The 21,761-nt window shown below is 38.3% G+C and overlaps 2 protein-coding genes across 2 annotated transcripts; both read right to left on the reverse strand.

The window, feature by feature from the left end:
• Positions 1-1,990: 1,990 nt before the first annotated feature.
• lyz (lysozyme) lies at positions 1,991-4,057 on the reverse strand. Its single transcript, XM_072657841.1, has 4 exons — positions 3,877-4,057; positions 2,590-2,748; positions 2,365-2,440; positions 1,991-2,215 (listed from the first exon to the last, which is right to left on the reverse strand). The coding sequence occupies exons 1-4, from the start codon at positions 4,010-4,012 to the stop codon at positions 2,143-2,145; spliced, it is 444 nt and encodes a 147-aa protein (XP_072513942.1). The 5' UTR covers positions 4,013-4,057; the 3' UTR covers positions 1,991-2,142.
• An 899-nt stretch (positions 4,058-4,956) lies between these two features.
• abcc13 (ATP-binding cassette, sub-family C (CFTR/MRP), member 13) lies at positions 4,957-21,499 on the reverse strand. Its single transcript, XM_072657854.1, has 22 exons — positions 21,429-21,499; positions 19,295-19,468; positions 19,031-19,197; positions 18,110-18,287; positions 17,009-17,263; positions 16,474-16,539; positions 15,703-15,840; positions 14,443-14,589; positions 13,951-14,035; positions 13,811-13,841; positions 12,879-12,939; positions 12,570-12,789; positions 11,931-12,085; positions 11,403-11,558; positions 10,594-10,778; positions 10,316-10,442; positions 9,988-10,089; positions 9,655-9,795; positions 9,068-9,226; positions 7,185-7,330; positions 6,781-6,984; positions 4,957-6,342 (listed from the first exon to the last, which is right to left on the reverse strand). Exons 2-22 carry the CDS (start codon positions 19,463-19,465, stop codon positions 6,228-6,230), a joined length of 3,009 nt encoding a protein of 1,002 aa, XP_072513955.1. The 5' UTR covers positions 19,466-19,468; positions 21,429-21,499; the 3' UTR covers positions 4,957-6,227.
• Positions 21,500-21,761: the final 262 nt, after the last annotated feature.

Raw genomic sequence — 21,761 nt, forward strand, 5'->3', positions numbered from 1 at the left:
AAAAGAAGTGTATCCGTAGAAGCGCTGCAGAAAATGTTTGATTTAAATGTGTGCCTCAGCCTGTTCTCCAATTAGTAACAGCATCCCCTCTAAAATACACTGTTAATTACAGTGTCTATTAAACTAATCAGTTCACTGCTCCCGTCACGTCACAGTCCTAATTACAGATACGACTGCAATCATGACTGCGGAGGCTCAGGCTAGAATTAATTAAAGAAACAAATTTTCCCCTCATTTGGAGAGAGAGAGACGATTAGAAACATGAAACATAAACAGCTCTTGGGCACGACTCACCCAGCTCTCTATAAACGGCATGATTTTGTTGGAAAATATGATGATAATATTAGAAGTGTGGTTTAAACCTGGTTTCTTTTTTTGCTTGCTTTTTTAGGAAAAAAATATATGATCACATACATACAGCAGAAATACTACAGCAATCTACTGTATTCAGATATTCTGTGCCCCATTAAAAGATATGACACTGGGCCCCACAACACACAACAATTGTGCTGAAATAATCAATACAATCAGTAGATTTTTAGGGCCCCTGTCAGTCACAGGCCCTTAGAATCATCCTCACTTCTCACCCTCACACAGCGCCTCTAACTGTATTCCTTAGAAACAGCAGAATGTTGTAGAAGTGGTGCATTCTGGGAGACACAAGGCAAGCTTCTTGTCTTAGAAGTTTGAAGAAGGCTTTGCCCGAACTGAAGGCAGCTGCCTCGATGCCTTGCTGCCTATGGTGTGTCATTACTCAGTACCTTAGGAGGCAGCACTGCGATGAAGGTATTGACAACCGAATCACGTTTGAGACGCACTTCAATACATCATGACTAATTAAAATCATACAAACCACATAAAAGCCATAATTCCAACTGACAATTTGGCATCAGAAATAAAATAAGAGGAAAATAATCATGAATCACTTTGTACAGACTGCTGATTGCGTCCAACTACGCTGTCTTCACAAGTTTGTAAGATGAAGGTGTCTTAGCAGGCAGCATTTTATGCATATCTTTGATTAGGACATGACTCTGTCCCTTCCTTTCTTCCTGAATAGTGACCTCAAGTGACATTTCTTTCTGCAGTCTTGGTCAGAACCGGTAGGTCTCGCGTGTTAACAGAAGCCGAAATATTACCAGGAACCATAGTGACATATAGATTACAATCAGTAAACTGGATTTTGTTTTGCAACAACGCAAAGCAACGTGACATGATCAACAAGTAAAACGTCTGTGTGAACCATTTGTTTATATAGTTGAATTATAGTGGGATATAGTGGAAAATATTCAAAAGCGTGGCCCCCTGGACTGGAGCGGGATCTGAAGGTCATTATTAGATATTAAATCAATAGATGTCTGGTTACGGTCATCTCTGTTGTAAACCGCAGTATGTCACAGTATGAACATTCAGGCTACCAGATGCTAGATGCAGCAGTGATGGCTCAGTAGTTAAAGGTTCAGAGGGTTGTGGGTTCAATAACCATGTCTGCTAAGCTGTCACTGTAAGGGGCTTTGTATCCTCTCTGATCCAGGGGTGCGGTACATATGTGAATTAGGGGTGCACTTGGACATTTTTGGGTCATTGGATGTTTTGGTTCTCTCAACATCGGACACTCTCATTCAGATGACCCAGATGGGGTAGCCAATGAAATGACTGTAATTTTACAGTACTATTAAATGTAACTGCAGTTCAAACCCAGTTCCCCATCATTGCTCTACAAGAATGTTTTGCTCTAAATGTGAAAAACACATATTTGCAATTAGTACAAACGTAAGGATATTTGTAACACATCAGTCTATACTGACTAATAATTTTGTGTGTGTGTGTGTGTGTGTGTGTATTTGTTCAGTGTATTGCGTGGGCATGACTGCAAAAACAGCATTTTCCTTGTGGGAATTTTAATGCATCAATATATTTCAGTACAACCACAAATGAATTTCTGAAAGTGAAAAAAGCTTTACTGAATCTCACTGAAGCTCTACTGAAGTTCACTTTGTTAATCATTACATTAAGTTCACTTTATTAATCATTACATGTATTTTTAATCATTGTAGTTCAGCCTTGACAACCTTCATGAAATAAATGAAATTAAAGCAGAACTGCTCTATGATTTTCTCACAGGCCGAAGATTTCAGCAATTCACAATTTCACATCACAGCCCTTCAGCCAGCGCGACAGCTTCCTGCCATTGCAGAACTTCTCCCAGGTGTCCCTGCAGGAGAAATCTCAATATTAATGAATGTCTTTTCAAAGTTGCATCACATTTTATACAGGTATCAATACTACAGTGTGTGTGTGTGTGTGAAATTATTTCCACAGCTTCACAGTGTAAGTCTGTAGCAGTATCTAGCAAACACTTACCATGACTTTAGTCCATCTGTCTTGACAATGAGCTTAGCACACTCAACAGAGGCTCTCAGATCATCATTCAGCAGATCTAATAGAAGAGAGATATGCTCATTCTTATGCACAACACTACACACAAAAGACCATTTACACAAATGCAGGCATTACATGGACTCTGAAGACCAGGATGTTGTACTACATTCATTAGCTCTGACGTATATGACCAGGAGACTCCATTACCTCCGCATGGCACTTTGCACAGGTTCTTTCCACCCCTGGTGCCGTCTTCACACCACTTGAAGCTGTTAATTTGGAAGATACCATAGTCCTTGCCTACTTCATCACTGTCCCGCACCTTATGGGTCTTCCACTTGCTTTCCCAGAACGCCATGCACACATCTACAGTAGTTGGACAGGGTGCAGGTCAGTAGTGCACTACATACACATTATTCTGGATGAACAGATAAAAATGAATAGAAACAATAGAAATGCTCTCAATGACTTAAATGAATAAACTCTTATATAAACGCTTGACCTCTATGCAAAGTTCTGCCTTGTCCTGTAAAGTCGATATGATAAATGTTTTTATTGGACAGTGACATTATATATATATACACACACACGGATACACTGTATATATAAAGAGATCGAGATGGACTCACTGTAAATAACATCATAACTGTAGTTGTTCGCAGGGACAAAGTCTAATATTGGTCATTATCTTCTGCCAATCTGCCAAAAAAGTCCTCCTTATAAAGCGCATGTGGCTTGACAGCCAGTGAAAGGACAGTGGAATGACACAGATGTGGAAGCAAAATCAGATTTAACAACATAAGTAGAGGCTTTTCAACCAATCAAACTGTGCGATTGGATCCACTTCTCAATTTTTGTTTTTAATCAATATGAAACACTTCAAATATGTACATTTAGCATATTTAACTGCAGGATTAATGCAATAATGTATATAATTAAATAATTAATGCAATGTCCCCTTTTTTCTTCTTTTTTCTTTGTCTGGCAACCACATCCTACTAGTAAAATATTATCAAAAAATACTATTATCATTATTATTATTTGTAATTGTATTATTAATAAAGTGAATACCTTTCTGAACAGGTGTTTTATCACATCGTTTTGCTGTCCTGTCTACACTTGTAAGCCTCTATGTGCTTACAGCTCCATCACACAGAAAACTACAGAAATAGGGATCACTGTAAGGGTCTCGTTTACACACCTGTCTCCTCACCTTGCATGGCCAGGACATGTTTGCAACCCTCGTGTTCTTCTATAGTTTTGCACTGCAGCTACTAGACTAGCTGATAAAGTGCTGGACGTCTCTATGCATGTCTGAACTCATCAGCTATCTTTGAGGGAAGCAGGCCTATCCTGTCTCAGCTGATCTACTACCTTAAGGATAAGGCGAAACGTGAGGCAATTAGATGATTCGGTGAGCCACCCACTTCACTGAAGTTCCCCCAGAGCTGAGCCAAAAGTAACACCAGAAGAACAGCCAAGGCTCTTACTCACAGTTGCCAAGTCCAAATCCCTCAAAGCCATCGAGTCCTTGATCCTTGAAGATGCGGGCGACCTCACAGCGGCCCAGTCGGCGAGACTCGCACACACTCGCCAGGAACATCACACACGCCAGCATTACCAGCCTCATGATGGAGTTTCACTACTGCTGCTGGACCAGAGACTTGAACCCAGTATCTACAGGAGGAGATGTGAGTATGGGCTTCACGGTTAGACCATTTATAGGCGAATCTCAGGATCTGTGTCGACACTCTTTTTTACGCAAAAGGTTTTCAGTTTTAATCTCGTGACTGAGGGCTGTGGAAGTGGAGGCAGTTTGGTGTGTAAGGAGAGGATTTCCACACTCATAGATGTCTGTAGCAGAGGTTGAGAAACCTCAGTGAGGAGCTGGAAAAAATCTAGCTAAATGCATCTTGTTTCTCTAAATCCAGTTTCCTTTCAATCAGTTTCAATTTTCAAATAATATAATAAATGTAGTTCAAGTTAAAAAAAAATCAAGTTATTAGAAATAATAAAAGTAGTTCAAGTTAAAAAATAAAATCAAGTTTATTAGAAATAATAAAAGTAGTTCAAGTTAAAAGATTTTTTTGTTTTACTTTTTTATGCTTGGCAATCATAGCCATACTTTTTTTTTTGCTTGGCAACCATAGTCTACTGTTAATACACTATATATCTTGTAAATTTTTTTATTAGTAATAAGTAGGTATATTGTTTTTTATTAGGTTATATTGTATTTTATCATAGTGCATGTCGTTTCTGTCATGCCTAACTACACTAAGATCACTGTTACACCTGTAGGCCATGCAGTACATTTCTTATCCCAAAATGAACGATTAAGATCTATGGAGGTGGAGGCAGTTTGGTGTTTAAGGAGAAGATTTATATGCTCATAAATGGCTGTAGCAGAGACTGGGAAACCTCAATGAATAGCATGAAAAAAAAAATCTAAACGCATCTTGCTTTTCTAAAGGTTTCTTTATTCAACAGTGAAATATTTGGCTAAATAGAAAAATGAGCAGAATACACTTAATCAGACCTTATTCTCCACAAACATCATCACAGGAGCTGAACCCAAGCCTTTTCATTACCTAACACATAAACTTAAAAACTAACTTAAATAGGAAAAAAGGAATGATTGGGGGGGCCATTAAGTCGTGGCACCTTGTTGTGAAAACCGAACTGTCCATAATGCAATGCAAACTGTCAGTGAAGAAAATTAACTGTCAGTTAAGAAAGCTGGAAACCGAGAGTGGTGAGGATGTGTTCAAAGAAGGAGACCCCAACGGTACATGACAATCCACAACACCAGAAAGGGGAAGTAGTCAATGTGTAGTTCTGCCTTTGCTTGGTGTTTACACACTTCATCAACATTTAGCAGAAGTGTAAAATGATTTAGAGACCACAAGATTCAGTGAGAAGCAGCTAAAGCCCTCTAATGTCCCAGACTACTCTGATAATCAGACTACTCTGATAAATCTGCGTGCAACTTCAGGTAGCTATGGCTTAGAGAAGTGAGCTTAGGGAGTGAAGGAACAGTGATTTCTTTTAATGTTCATGGCTGAGGTTGCCCTTAAGCAAGGCACCCAACATGATGGGTGCTGAGGTGGCTGCCCACCACTCCAGGTGTGTGTTCTCACTGCCCTAATCACTAGTGTGTGTATGTCCAAGTAACAATGAATCTAAAGAACCTTTTAATTTGTGGAATATAATTGCTGTCTTATCAAAAAAAGAAACATTTGAAAGGTGTTGTCTCTATAAATCCCTAGATGTGTATTTTTTTTACTATCAGGGCATCAAATGTGGTTTAAAATTGTTTAGGTGGGAATGTTTCAATTCAACCAGCAAAAATGAATGATGTATTATTGTTCTTATAGATCTAAAAACAAACAAACAAATAAAAAAATTAAAAAAATATTTTGTCACTGTCCAATGAAAAACATGCATCTCCAAAATTTTACAACTTTACAGGAGAAGCAAAAACATCTTATCTTTCGTTAGTAGTCAATGTAAAATGATCTTATTAAAAAAAAACATTTTAGAGCATTTCTATTGGTCCATTCATTCAGGATTATTTACACCGTGTACAGAGCAGCAAATGGTTCAAATGAAGAGGAAAACTAATAATTGACAAAAATATAGATACATGTTTTTCATTGGACAACAGTTCATAAGTTACACTTCGCTTATAAATATAAAACCCAATATGATGAAATATCTGAGGCCTGATTTAATGAGTGCAATCAGGAGTATGGAAAGAAAAAGGAATGGAAAAAACTTGCAGCCACACTGGCCCTTTGTGGATGAGATTAGAGACCCCTGCTATACAGTATTTACAGATTCTCCTGTTAGACACTGCCTCTTTGTGACTCCCGCAGCAGTTGTCTGAACACCATCCCCTGCTGGATGAGAACTGAGGGAGAGTCAAACTCCACAGCACGACCAGCATCCAGCACCAGCACCCTGTGTTCACAAGATACAGTCAGGAATGTACATTTACATCTACTATATATCCCTATACACTATATGTCCAAATGTTTGAGGACACCCTTCAGCTAATGTAAGTTGCACCTATTGCTGACACAGACTTGACACACATGCAGCTTGTCTAGTACCTATAAAGAAATACTGCCAATAAAAAAGGACCCCCTGAACCTACTGGGACCATGTCTAATGCCAAGCGATGAGGTGCGGTGCTGATCAACCAACATTCTGACCTTACTGTCAATTAATGCAATCAAATCCTCACAGCAATGCTCCAAAATACAGTAGAGACTGTTACTGCAACAATAGCAGGATAAACTCTTTAATACCCCTGATTCTAGAAAAAACCATGAATGAGCAGGTGTCCCAATACTTTTGTTCATATAGTGTATCTTTGTGATAGTTAGTGATAGTCACCTGTCTGTATGCATGACGGTGTTCGGATTCTGACTCAGCCACAGCACAGTGCATTCTGGGAGATGCGTACGCACTAGCTGCTTAAGCAGGCGCTCTGATTCGGAATCATCTAAGGGATCAGCTTCTTCTACCAGCAGCACTCTAGCCTTACCCAGCAGAGCCCTGGCCAAACACAGCAGCCTCTTCTGTCCAGGGCTAAAGGACCTGCACACAACAGAAAGAGCAATCAGCTTTTTTCCCACATGGCACTCCTGGGTAGTTACTTATAGCAGCATGAACAAAGATAGACGCTCTCATAACAGCATTTAGGGCCAGTTACAGCTTGATTTTGCAGGCATCTTCATATTTGGGTATCTTACACATTCTCTAGAAAAACTCAGGCACCTGCTGGTGTTAGCGTCTACCTGTGAGCGGTGGAGCTGGGCTGAATGGGGTGGAGCAGCTTTTCTTTGAGCTGGCACAGCTCCAAAGCCTGCCATACCTGGACATCGGAGGACAGCGCAAAAGGGTCCATGTTAGCCCTCAGAGAACAGGAGAACAGTGTGGGCACCTAGAACAATAAGCCAGAAATGAATGCAATTTCCAGCTAATGTGGTTGATGCCTATCACTGACGGCTCCCTCATTCCACTTCTTAGTAAACGGCTAAATTCTATATAACGTGCTACAGCATTCTTCACACCACACCCCAGGTCATTATTCTGCTGCCTGTCAACACACCTTCGCCTGCAGTCTTCCATCAGAACATGCTGGATCTGCCAAACAGTGAACACGCCTCTTCTGTGTGTTCTGCGCGCATTTGGCATGGGTTTTAAAAAAGGCTGCAGTTAATGATCTGTTAGTTGCATAAGGCTGCATGAGGCAGCAACATGCACAAATAAACTCTCTAGTCAATGACAGTGTTTTTGTTTTTACTGACTGTGTTTTGATGAGCTCACCACACAAAAGTAAATTATGTTGTTTAAAATAATTAAATAAAAATAACCCCATCACTGACTCATCAACGTGTTTTGCTGTACTGCCCAGTAAGCCAGTGTATGAATCAGTGGTACTGATCATCCAGTGTTCACATGCAGAAGCATCACATAGAACAAAAAGTAGGTAGTGCTACACACCTAATTAAAGAAGGTAGTCTAGGGTGAGACTACCTTCCAGGTGATGACAGAGTGGTGGTACATGACCAGTAAGTGAACCCAGTTTAATGCAAACTAAAGTAATATTTTTAGATTACAATTGTTACAATTATAATGATAAAAAAATATTGAATTATTACTTTTATATCTAAATATCTAGTACTGTACTGTTAGCTTGCTGAAAAGCAATAGTGTTAACATTATTGTCATATTTGCTATTAGCTAGAAAACTAAGATTCCCACTATGAGGACCTGCAAACATTACTGTAACTGTGCGTGCAAGTAGAAATCATCTTTGACTCGCCTTTAGAGTCTGACAATATGCAAATAGGAAGCTATTGCCCAATAACGCCAACAGCCCACTGCAATTATCCTGTTTAAACTTTAATGTCAGACAAAAAAATCTCCAAAGTGGCAATTTTTACATAAGGAGAAAAGCTTAACTTTTTAAAAAAATATATATATATTTTTTTTTATCAAAAAGTAAAAAATTCTTTTGGTACCTGTCAAAAAATGGAATAAAAAAGTTAGGCATCTAGGAAATGTTTATTAGCTCATTACCACTAATTTTATAATAAATACTGATAATATTTACACAAAAGCACTAGCTCCCAAGATCTCAGCTATTTTCTTCAAAATGAGAAATTCTTAGTACATTTTACTGTGTCTATGTTTTTACAAAGATGAACTCTTTTTGCTGAGACTAATGGTTTTAAATAACATGTTTAGATGCCTAAAACATCTGCACAATACTGTATATAGTGTATACACTCATGGAGTCCTTTATTAGGAACACGGTACTAATACTGGTTAAGGCCTCCTTTTGCTCATAAAACAGCTTCAGTTCTTCGTAACATGAATTCCACAAGACGTTGACAACATTCCTTTAAGAATCTGGTCCATGTTGACATGGCTGAGTCACATAATTCCTCAGGGTGATGGTTAATGATGTGAACATTAACAGAAGCTGCTGGCCTGTAATTGCAATGATTTAATGTATTGTACTGCTGCCACATGATACGCAGATACATATACATGTATATCTATTTACTTACTTATGTACTTATTATATATTTACTACTCTTTTTTGCTTGCCAAATGTCTTACAGCTGGTTCATAATCATAATATGCATTTACGGCCTTCGCTGTGACAGACCTGAGGGATAAGATGTAGCCGGCTGCGCAGGGTTTGGAGCCCCACACTGGCAATGTTCACTCCATCAATGAGAACAGCTCCACAGCTGGCCTCCACGGCTCTGAACAGACAGCTAATCAAACCATCAGTTTCAGCCTTCTCCTTGCTTACAACACCAACCTACCAACACACATGATCATATAGGCTGTAACACTACTGCATTCAATACATATTGACTAATATATTGCATGCATACAAACGCCCTTTTCCAAAAGGGCCTATTTTTTGTCATACAGTCGGGTATAAACATGCGACTATGTAAACAAGTAACTTCCAGTAATTGAGGATCTCAAACAATAGCAACTTGTTTTTCTTTCATTTTTTGAGGAATTGAGGTGGCCCAGTGAATGTTCTTGTTTCACAACCCGTCCTTCTGAATACACAAATAAAGACACACATGCACACACACACAAATAAATGTAAATATTTTGCATTTGATAAACTCTCTTCAAGTGATTTTACCCCTGTTGAAGACAAAAACACAGTCACCCACCCATAGACACTGTTACACTCACACACAAGCACACACCCACACCCACACCCCTTACATTCTCTCCTTTTGAAATGCTGAAGCTCAGTCCTGTGAATGCTGGTGAGGTGGGACAGGCCTCAGTTCCATACTGTATAAACTCCATATCTCCTTTCTGGGGCCAATCAGGGGGGTCTTTGTGATCCTCACTCCACTCAGGCTGATAAGAAGAACAACATATTTGGTAAACTCTCCTATTGGACACTTGTCACTAGTCACTCACTCACTTTTATTATGATTTATGCTTAGGGTGGGAAAGTTCAAAGGCCACCTTCTTTAAGTTCAAAAGACAGGCCTCCTAAGGAAATGCTCAACGACTGTTAAAATTCTGTAAATATTACAAAACCATCACCTCCTTCTCCATTTTGGTGTAATCACAGATTCTTTGTACTGGCAGTACTTTGCTTGAAATTTCTGCAGCGCTGACAGTGTACTGGTGCATCACTTCTCTCATCTGTAAGAATCACCTTATCAATAAACATCCTTAGAAGGCACAGTTATCACTGCATGGTGTTGTTTTATATTAATTAGAACAACAGATATTTTTGCAAACATATAATATCATATAATATATTGTATTGTATATTTAAGTACATAATTATGCAATAACTTTAGGCTTCTAGTGGTTAAATACATTGGCCTGGACAAAGATGGCTTTGTTCAAGCAGACTTGGACTCACGTTAAAGCCATATGCCAGAGCCAAAGCTATGATACCAGAGTCCAGGTAGTCTGCACTGTCCAGTAAGGCCAGACTGATGAGGAACAAACCAACTGCACAGACTGCGTCCAGCCGCAGCAAAGCCCACCTGAAAGGTTTGCAGGCCAGGCACGAGGCAAGAAATTAAAACCGATTCCAAAGCAACACTGCCCCCTATTGTACAAATATGGTAATTTAAACACTAAGCATTCAGTGTTACAGAGTGTATACAGTATGTGTGGGAAGCCCCAGGTTCTGACCTTTCCATGTCAATGCTGTTGTGCTGCACCTGCAGGTTCTGACCAAGGGCTTGGTGGAAGTGATTCAGACAGAGTTCCTCACGCATGTTAGGCAAAGTTGCATCTCCATTAAGCTGTTCCATATGCACTGAAGTGACAACTGAGGACATGTTTCTGACCTGCTTCCGTACTGAGGAGAAGTGAGACTAAAAAAAAGAGAGAGAGAGAGAGAGAGAGAGATGTGAACAGAGGGTGGGAATGAGTGCTATATTACAAAAGAGAGGTGAGGTGAAGCACATCACACAGAGCACACAGAGACAGGATAAATAACTCATACAATTCAAACAATTCATATTCCACTGAATGCCATTATATTGTCTGGGAAGGGTGGTGACCCCAGCATAATGGGAACATGTATTAATACACACAGTTAATATGCATGCACCATACACAATAGGTCAGACTGCCGTTTATACTGATTTTATTTCTCAGTAAATTAACTAACACAGATCAACCGCATGTTTCAATACAAATAGCATAATTAAACCAGAAATGTCTGAACCTGGCACTGTTAGTGCACTTTGTTTGTGTGTCAAAATATCAGCATATAATATTCTGTACCAAATCTGTGCTTGTCACTATGCCAAAGCGTACTTCTGTCCAAATGTAATTCCTATGCTTTTGGTGCATGGCATCACCTTAACCAGTCTAATTTTCTAATAATTTCTAATAAATTCACTTATAAAACAAAACAAAGCAAAAAAATGCATGCTGGGGAAGCATGTCGATACCTGAATCACTCTGAGACTGACTGAGCATGTCATTCTTACCTGAACAGTGAGGAAGAGGAAGATCAGAGGACACAGTGCCATGCTGAAGACAGGGATGATGAAGGTGATCAGCAGCATGGTAGCCATCATCTGCAGCAGACAACTTCCCAAGGTATGCACATGTTGAGGCAGTTGCTCCTCAATCACATACATGATCTAAATCAAAGCAACCAAAAGCAGTTTACCATGTAAACCTTAATTAACGGCTTAATTGTAACAAACATCATGAATAGCAACATTTTAAATGTTTGGATGGATGGATGGCCACCAAAGGGTTGTGCTTGTTTTAAACATATATGAGTTTTTAATAGTTAAAAGTACTTTTTAAAAGTATATTTTTTTGCAGATTTTTTGTCAGACTTTCTGTGAATTTCACTCTTTTATACTGATCTGAAACCAGTTTATTTTGTCATTAATAGTTTTGGTTTCATGTTCCAGAAATGGTTACTTCCAGCCACCTCAAAAAGGGGTCAGAAAACTATTAACACCTGATATTTTTCAGTACAATTTCACTCTGCTTTCCCTCACCTGTGTGAAGGTGTGCAGTAGATGTGTGGGGTCAGTGTTCAGGTGAATACTCAGGGGCAGGTGAAGGACGCTGGAGAGCAGCTCACACTGCAGTGACTGGGAGGCCCTAAGAGAGCCACAGTTTAGACAATACAATGCCCAGCTCACCAGCAGTGCTGAAACAGACATAAACACACACAATAAGTCCATATTTACTTAAAGCTGTAAGGTTTATTAACTGGACTTGCTGGTTTTGCGTCTCTCTGCTTAGACACAGATGTTTGAAACATTCAGTTAGAGTAATACAAGTCTTTTAAACTCATTAAACCCTTCAGGATGGGAATTAAAAGGATAAAAGGGATTTTTATTATTATTATAATTATTATTATTTTTATAATAATAATAATAATAATAATAATACTATATAAGACTGTTTTGTGTAAATCGCTGACCTTTGATTTGAATTAAGTTGCTTAGGAAAGATTATTTGTTCCTTTAGGAAAATATAATGATCAAACCTTGATTAAGCTAAGAATCTGCTAGAAGATGTGGAATGTTTGTGTTTATTAAGTTTAAATATTTTAAAAAATGTCAAACTGGTCAAAAAGTCATATATTGAATTAAATATTATTACAATAATGTTTTATATACTTAACGCACCCTGCAGGAGTCCAAGCAGAGTGTAGACAGACAGGCGTGAGTTTCGAAGCTCCTTCCACTCTTCCAGCCCCTGTACCTCCTTCGCCTCCACTGTCCACACACACAGTAGCCCGTCATGGGCCACATACACCATACACACACCCAGCTGGGCCAGCAGAGCGAGAGCTACCCAATGCCAGCCAAACGCCCTCAGATACTGCGAGAGTGCCCCTCCACTGCCCTGCAGGGCAACAGTTGGAATTACAGCAATTAAATTGAGCATTAGTCAGTCAGCTTCATGGAAAATGTACTGAATCCATTTATACTCACTCTATGCATGGGAAATAGCTCTGATTCCTTTCCGGTTTCACAGTGCGTCTTGTTATTACATCTATGAAATGACAGCATGTTACGTCGATGGATATATTCAATAATAAACAAAATATCATGCATCAACCAAGGAACAAATAAATGTTTTGTATTGGTAAAATCATCTGAGCAAAACACTGAGTGCAGTCAGTGCAGGATGCACACTCAGAGGCAGACTGGGAGGAATATTAAAAGCCAAGAGCAAGTCTAATGCTCTTAAATTTAGTAATATTGCATTTTGGATTAAATTATTGTACTGCTGTATTTCTGGCTCCCTTGAGCATGCCAAGATGCTGACCCTCAGGTCAAAGCATGTTAAGGGTATAACCCTGGCCTCCACCCAATCAAATGGCTGCATGCACACATACACACACACACACATTACTTCTAAGCAAATGGAAGAGATTATGCTTCTGGGATCACCGTGTCATCTCATGAGGCTGCAGGTTAGTGATAGCAGACAGGGAAGCCATGGTATCCCAGTGATAACGTTAGATAATAATCAAATGAACTACAGTGGATTTAACTACAAAGCCGCAGTTAAGAGAACATTCTGAGAGCATGCATACATATTTATTTAAAAAAACGTGTCTCTCCATTTTTGCCATTTCCTTGTATTTTTAATTTTGAGAAAGTTTTAATCTGGAAATTGTTCTTTACATTTGCGAGTGTGAGAACATGATGAATGGACCAATAGGCATCAAACTTTTAAAATAAATAAATCAATAAATCATTATGGATCATGTGTATTGGCCATTATGTCTACTGATGATCTCTATACATTAATGTGTTCTGAAAGGAAGTCAATATTCTATATATATACATCCAAAATTGACTTCCTTCCTCCTTAATAATACTTAAAAAAAAAAAAAAAAAATGTCAGGTCTTCATACCTGTCACAATGTAGGAGCCTGTTTTGTGATTCTGTATAAAAAAGAAAAGATTGACCTCAGTCTTTATTCTTATACAGTCTAAGAAACTATCACAGAAATAATGCCTTAATTCATTTCTGTGTATTTGACTGCATGTGTACCTTGCGGACGGGCCGAGTGAAAATTCTTTGTGTCTACATCCTCGGTCATGAGGAATTCCTCCAGACGACAGACAGACTGCTTTGTCTGGGCAGAGACAGGACAAAGCTAGAATTACAGTAATTTAATCTGAATGCTTGGTAACACTTTATGTGGATGGTCAATTGCAGATGCCTCTTATATGCTCACCTGACATTCAACTAATTTTCAACTGAATACGTATTGAATGCAACTGGACTCTAAGTTGAATGTAAATGATTGTCGATTGAATGTAACCCTGCACCCAACCTTAACTCTAACCGTAACCTTACCTCTGAATCAACCCTAAATCCTAGCCTAAACCCTAACATTACCCTTGAATTAACCCTAAATCATAACCTGAACCTTAATCTAGAACTTAAATCGGCCTTAATTTCATGGGCATATTTTGGAATCTATTTTTTATCTAAGTTTTATATTTAGGAGGCTTAAGTAACTGAAAAGGAAGGGGTCACCTGTTTTAACTGAGAGGAAAGTGTGTGGACCTTCAGGATGGGAGGCAGCAGCAGTCTGAAGAGACAGAGAAACATGAACACCTGAGAGGGTGTCAGAACGTTTCCCTCATCCATCAGCACAAACGCACCCAGGCTGGACAGACACACCTGCACAGAAACATGCAGTCATATCTGCGCTGTCAACAACTGCATGCAATGTGCTACATAAGATAGATGCAAGAAAGAGTCTAATTCTATGTCATTTATACTCAATACTCAGTACTTTTTAGTTACAGTAATATAGATCCTACCTATTCTGGTAGATATCACAGGTGTGCAAATACATTATGATGTGTTGATCTGTGGGTGGTGATTTGACTATGGCAATTATTGGAACATTATAATGGATTATAACATTCAATAAGGATTGCACGGATTTAACACAACTCTCTATTTTTCAAATGTGAAAATTCCAAATAATAATGATAAAAATATATTAATTGATTTAATAAACAATGAACACGGATAGGTTAATTTAACAAGTTGCCTCAAGTTCAAGTTAAGCTTTATTGAACAAAAAGGAAAAGATTTCAGTGGAATGGACTTAAGATACTAACCATTGTTTTAACAACTCAAATACATTAGGTTAGAATATGTAAAAGTCTTAATACTTTAACTGAATCTGTTGAGTTAATGTAACCCAAAATCTCAACTGAAGTTAAATAAGTTGTTTAACTGCAACACAGTACTGATACATAACATGCATTACATTTGCAGTATGATTATTTGCACAGCTGTACAGATATTAATTCTCTGGAAATGTTTATATCATCTGTTGTATAATAGTTTGTTACAGCTCTTTATTACTTTTATTACTTAAACACTAAAAATGTTTTATTCTTTATTCTATTTATTGTTTAGATTGTTTATTGTTAAACTCAGATATTCACCTAACTCAAAGCAGTTAATATGTGAAATATATCCAGTTTAACATCTGACAGACTTCATTTATATGGGTAACAACAACTTGTGGAATTGCTGTTGAAATTAGGTAATAAGGTGTTGGAGTGCTTTACAAGAACCAAAATTGGTGTGAATGCACAGCCTGTCCAGGGTTTTCAAATGTGAATTGGAATAGAACTGTGGGTCTAATTACTGTGTGTCAAGATCAGGATTTACACCTCTTGTGAAAACTGTACTCTTTAAACTTGTCCCTTAAGTGCTGGATAATTGAGACAAATGGTTTCAGTGGAAGCAGCAGATGTGCTGCCAGTTCTGTACCAGGAAAGGCATGCAGATGCGGATGAGCATAGAAAAGGCCTTAAGATATCCCAGAACTCGGAGTGTCTCCAGTTCCTGCTCCCACGCCTCCGAAACCCTGTGCTGGAAGAACAACTCCCATGCCAGCAGTTTCAGCGCCTACACATACACACAGAAGAGAAAAAATCCACTTATTACAGACAGCTGCTGTACGAGCTTCTACGCTAAAGCAATCGCTGTAAGATACACTCATTGAGCACTGTTTTATTAGGAACACTTGTACACCTACTCATTCATGCAATTATCTAATCAGTCAATCATGTGCCAGCAGTGCAATGCACAAAATCATGCAGCTATGGGCCAGCTGCTTCCACTAATGATCAAATCAGCCATCAGAATGAAGAAAAATGTGAGCGTGACATGATTGTAGGTGGCCTTTTCAAGTCACCGGATATAAATCCAAAAGAACAACTTGGGATGTGCTAGAACTGGAGATTTACAGCATGAAAGCACTTCTAAAAAATGTGGAGAATTTTGACGCAAGCATGTCAGCATGAACCAGAATCTCAATGCTCTCAAATGCTTCCAACAGCTTTGGAATTCATGCTAGGAAGAAATAAAGCTGTTTTGAGAGCAAAGGGACGCCCTATCCAGTATTAGTGGAGTGTTCCTGTGAATATATATTTCTGACAAATGAAGAATTAATAAGAACTTCAAGGAAGAAGCAATCATGGTAATTAATAAGTAGGGGTGTGAAAAAAAGGCACCAACCCAGAGGATAAAAATAATCACCTTCATCTCATTCAGCATCTCTCTAATGAGGTTTTTGCTTTCCTCTCGGATCATCACTTGACTGCACTGTAATGGAAAATAAGGAAGGGAGCACAATCAAGATTAAAATGAAGAAAAACAGAAGATTTTCAGTGTTATGGGTATGTGGTTAAAACATAGATTCTTTTTTAAATAAATGATTGGTTAATATCCTAAGCTGCTATTTTACTGTAAAAAAATAGCATCTCAAAATCTTTCAAAGGCTGTGGATTGTTTGTTAGAGTTTGGTAAGTTTCATTGTACGGCCTTTTCACTCCTTAAATGGAATTGTTAAAACACACTTCTAGATCTAAATAATAACTCTGCCGGTTTGCAACGAAGTTAGTTGTACTTGATGAATAATAGCTTGGCTGAGATTTTGGCTTAAAAAAACATACATTAAAAGCACTGGTAGAGACCTTTATTACTAATACAACTGTGAGTGACAGGCCTGATGAAGTATGCTCGCTCTTTCGAAAAAAGGGTGCCTAATTTGTGATCCACTGCTGTGGCTGACCTGCAGCAGTCTGATGCGACGTTCCAGTGCTGAATGGACTGGAATGAGAAATGACAGAAGTATGACACCCCCCACCACAGCGATGCCCAGCTCCATCCACAGGATCCCCACACAGAGAGCCACTCTCAGGGAAGTACAAAAGAGCCATGGAAGGGTCTCCACCAGCTCTGAGACCTGGTCAACATCCACCGACAGCTGGGAGACCACTTCAGTGCGGTGTGTCTGGTGCTGGGGGCTGTTAGACAAAGACAATGCCTTTCACATGCAAAGGAAAATGGGGAATGGGAGTGTCATGGGGACCATCCCAGGTTGGTTATGAGGAAAGGAAAAAAGGAGATGAGTGTGAAGAGGAGAGTAAAGTATTAACACGGGGCAGAAGGCTTTCTGAACAAATATCCATAACCGCAACACATAAAGCATGTCAAAACAGCAAGGTGTCAAAAGTGCTGCCAAAATAATCCTTCTCAGTGAACAGTTGTTTTTTGTTTTTTTTTTAAATCCTGCCCAGACTTGGATGATATTACGCAGGGCTTTGTGCAACAGAGCACACAATGCCAGAAGTGAACAGAGCCTTTATTACTAGAGTTGGGTGGTATCCACATTTTTCATACTGTCTCCAAATATTAGCGAGCTATGTGGTATTACTAGGAGTTTTTGCAGATTGTCCAACATTTACGCCGCTCCCCCTTTCATTTGGACGGACCTAAATAATTTCCTAAACCATGGACCATGTTATATCTTCAGCGTGGCATCACCAGCCAATAAGCTCTCCCACCTTGTTGGCCCTCTTAAATGTACATGGCAGATACGTTTATTTGGAGAACAGAAACTTCTCATCAGTCTCATCATGGACGTTATAATGTCATCCTCATTTGGAGATACTGTCATAATTGGTTTATATGACTACTATTTATATGTGTATGTTAAATTCAATTATTCTGTATTCTTTGAAAGGATAGTGTATCGTTTGCTTGTATTTAGTTAAATTTGTTACGTTTGACATTCTGAAAAACAGGGATTAATCAATTTACTAAAAACAAGACAACTGGGAGAGATAACCAATACAGTATTTTTAATAACTAGGGAAAAAACTCAAACTACCTTCCTGTAGAGGGCGCCAGTTAAGACTGCATGAGCACTGGCTGCAGTTTTTCTGCTCAGTCTCTGAAGCAGATGTTGAGAAACAGCATAGCAGCAGGCTGACCCCAGAATGACCAAAGTATAGATGTACTCCGCCCAGTCTAACACAGGCTGGCTCTCACAGAAAAAGATTGCCCACCTGAGATCAAACAAAATATAATTACTTAGTCAGGTCATGTGTCAACACTGCGTTGTGTTTAAACTGTTTATGATTAGGGTCATGACATACATGTACATGTATTGCAAGTATTTTATTAGTACAGTTGTACAATGCAAGTGTGAAGCTATGACCAAATTTTGGTGCAAGTATTACATGACTATACAGGTCAACAAGCTTGGTCGTATTGGTTGATTGAAACCAATAAAAAAAGAATATGCCCCATGCTGGTGAAAAGCTAAGCTGTTTACCAGCTTAACCTGCCTGATCAATTTGAGCTGGCCAGGCTATTTGTTTTCGGCAGGGAGAGTGTGGTGTATGCTCAAATGCCCAATATTTGCCTGCTATTATCATTTGTGCCAATTTGTGCTAAGAATTTAGGACATAAATAATCAGGGATGCATAGATATGGAAATTTAAGGGCAATTCCAATATTTAATATATTCTGCACAAATCTCACACTGAGGCTGATACTGCTAAATAAACATGGATTACCATTACCATTTCAAAGAAATGTAAATATAGTTGTATAGGTTGTGAAATGGGTCATATCTATATGTATTCATTTATCTGGTAAACTCAAGCTTTTCATAAAGAGTGCATAAAAAACACTATCAGGTTTGTTGCCTTCTTTTAAAAATATCTTACAGAAAACCTCCCAGCAAGAGAAAAATAACCAGTTCAATGTGGATATGCAGTAAGTGTAGATAAGCATAGTGAAATACCTAAGGGTGAAAAGGCCAAATAAGCTGAGCAGGTCAGATGACAGCCTCAGCACAATGACCTTGAGTAATGATGGACGGAACATCATGAACAAGCTGTAGAGGAGGGAGAAGCCAGGTCTGGACGGAGAGGAGGACAGTAGACCTCCCATCTCTGAGCCTATACCCTCCTGCAAAAAAACAGAAAATGTCCTGTGTCTTAAACGTGTTTTTTATGAATCTATAATCTCCAAGAAGATCATCCAGTCCTAACATGCTGCACATGACCTCACTGTTTTTCTGCTGCTTTTTCCATGCTTGCTCAAAGTCCAGAGAGAGGACGGAGTGGTCATCATTCCACAGGTCAATCAGGTGCAGCAGCAGCTTTCTACAGCCCATGGCTACCCACCGGACATCACAGAGGAACCTCCAAAGGCTTGCAGTTGGAGAGCTCCTCATGCGCTGCATTTAAACAGGGACACATGCACACATTTACTTATACCTCCCGAACCACCAGTAGACTGAACTCTGGACAGGCAACTGCATTTCTTAGCAGGAGTAAATGGATGATGTGATCTGATGTGTAATCCATTTGAGTTTGTTCGTTTAGATCGTCTATGCATGCATGCAGATTTGGTCTGACAATAACTGAAAAAGTAATCGATGATATTTTTTTGAGCTTATTATTTCTACAGTATGGAATGGTACTAGTTTAGGGGAACTGTGAAGGTCTGGAAGCCTAAAAGAACTCCAAGAGAAGTGCTTGTACATGCAAATTCTTACCAGCATATGACTGCCAAGACCCTTAAGGAAGGTTTAGGAGCAAAGACTTGTGGTGCACTGTTTCACTGTGCAGCACTGCCTGCATAAGCAATTTGCATGGACGTGTCATAAGAAGGAAAATTAAGAAAGAAAATTAACCAAAGCTTTAAGAATGGTCCACATTAGGTCTCAGAACCTAAAAATGACAGAGAATGTGCAGACCTCACACAAGCTGTGCATGCAAGACAGCCCAAGAACATCTCACGATTAGACGCCTTCTGCAAACAAGAGTGAGGAAAAATTCCAACATCAAGACCAGAAAGATTTTAGCTGCTATAAAAAGGGTTGCAAGCTGTGATTTCTGCCAAAGGGGTTATTACAAAAATCTGCATAGGTCACGCCGATTATTTTAATTTATTTATTTATCTCAAAAGACAGACTAAAATGTGTCATTTGACCAAGGGTGACTAAACTTTCGCATACACTTTTATTCAGGGAGAGAATGTTATTTTTAGTATTACTTATTCAGTGAGAGAATATTATTTTTAGTATTATTTATTCAGTGAGAGAATATTATTTTTAGTATTATTTATTCAGTGAGAGAATACTATTTTTTGTATTATTTATTCAGTGAGAGAATACTATTTTTAGTATTATTTATTCAGTGAGAGAAAATTATTTTTTGTATTATTTATTCAGTGAGAGAATACTACTTTTAGTATTATTTATTCAGTGAGAGAATACTATTTTTAGTATTATTTATTCAGTGAGAGAATACTATTTTTAGTATTATTTATTCAGTGAGAGAATACTATTTTTAATATAATTTATTCAGTGAGAGAATACTATTTTTAATATAATTTATTCAGTGAGAGAATATTATTTTTAGTATTATTTATTCAGTGAGAGAATATTATTTTTAGTATTATTTATTCAGTGAGAGAATACTATTTTTAGTATTATTTATTCAGTGAGAGAATACTATTTTTAATATAATTTATTCAGTGAGAGAATACTATTTTTAATATAATTTATTCAGTGAGAGAATATTATTTTTAGTATTATTTATTCAGTGAGAGAATACTATTTTTAGTATTATTTATTCAGTGAGAGAATATTATTTTTAATATAATTTATTCAGTGAGAGAATACTATTTTTAATATAATTTATTCAGTGAGAGAATACTATTTTTAATATTATTTATTCAGTGAGAGAATATTATTTTTAGTATTATTTATTCAGTGAGAGAATATTATTTTTAGTATTATTTATTCAGTGAGAGAATACTATTTTTAGTATTATTTATTCAGTGAGAGAAGTGCAAGATGAAACAGTGCAAAATGCAGTGTTTTATTGCCTAGTGGCATTTTCCCATCGTTTTCCAATTCGTTGTATGCACATGTTTTAAGTACTGTAGCAAAATAATCAAATAACAAAGAAAGTAATTATTAATTATTTCCAGACCCCTGCAAACCCTATGTTAATATTACTTAGCTAATATTACTCCCTCACTCTGACCGCCTTGTACAGCACTTATGTTGGTAAAACCCAAACTCCTAAATGTAACTAATGTTCAGTATGGCTAACCTTTATTCACCTGAACAGGACAAATATAAAGAACTGCAGGTGAATCTGCTAGACGAGAAAAGTTCCCCTTACCTCGGTCGGTCAGTCCTGCTTCTTACCGAGACAGATGTAGCTAAGGTAGTTCCGTCTCCTCAGTGTTTGAGAATCTGGCTGAAGAGACAAAAGACCCTGCACAGACTGGCGCTAAACGGAGCGACATGAGCACATTTCACCCTTTACTTTACAAACTCTTACATTTCCAGCTCATCCTCTTCTATTTTACTGAGAAACCGCTTTTTTGGACAAAGAAATCAACGTTTTTTTGGAAAGTAAATCGCGCTCATCGCATCCAATTAGGGGAGGCGTTCAGGGCTGGTGTAGTGCTGTCAGTCACAGCGGTAAAGCGCCCCTAGTGGAAAGGGCGAG

Source organism: Salminus brasiliensis, chromosome 1, assembly GCF_030463535.1.
Source record: "Salminus brasiliensis chromosome 1, fSalBra1.hap2, whole genome shotgun sequence".
Lineage (NCBI taxonomy): Eukaryota > Metazoa > Chordata > Actinopteri > Characiformes > Bryconidae > Salminus > Salminus brasiliensis.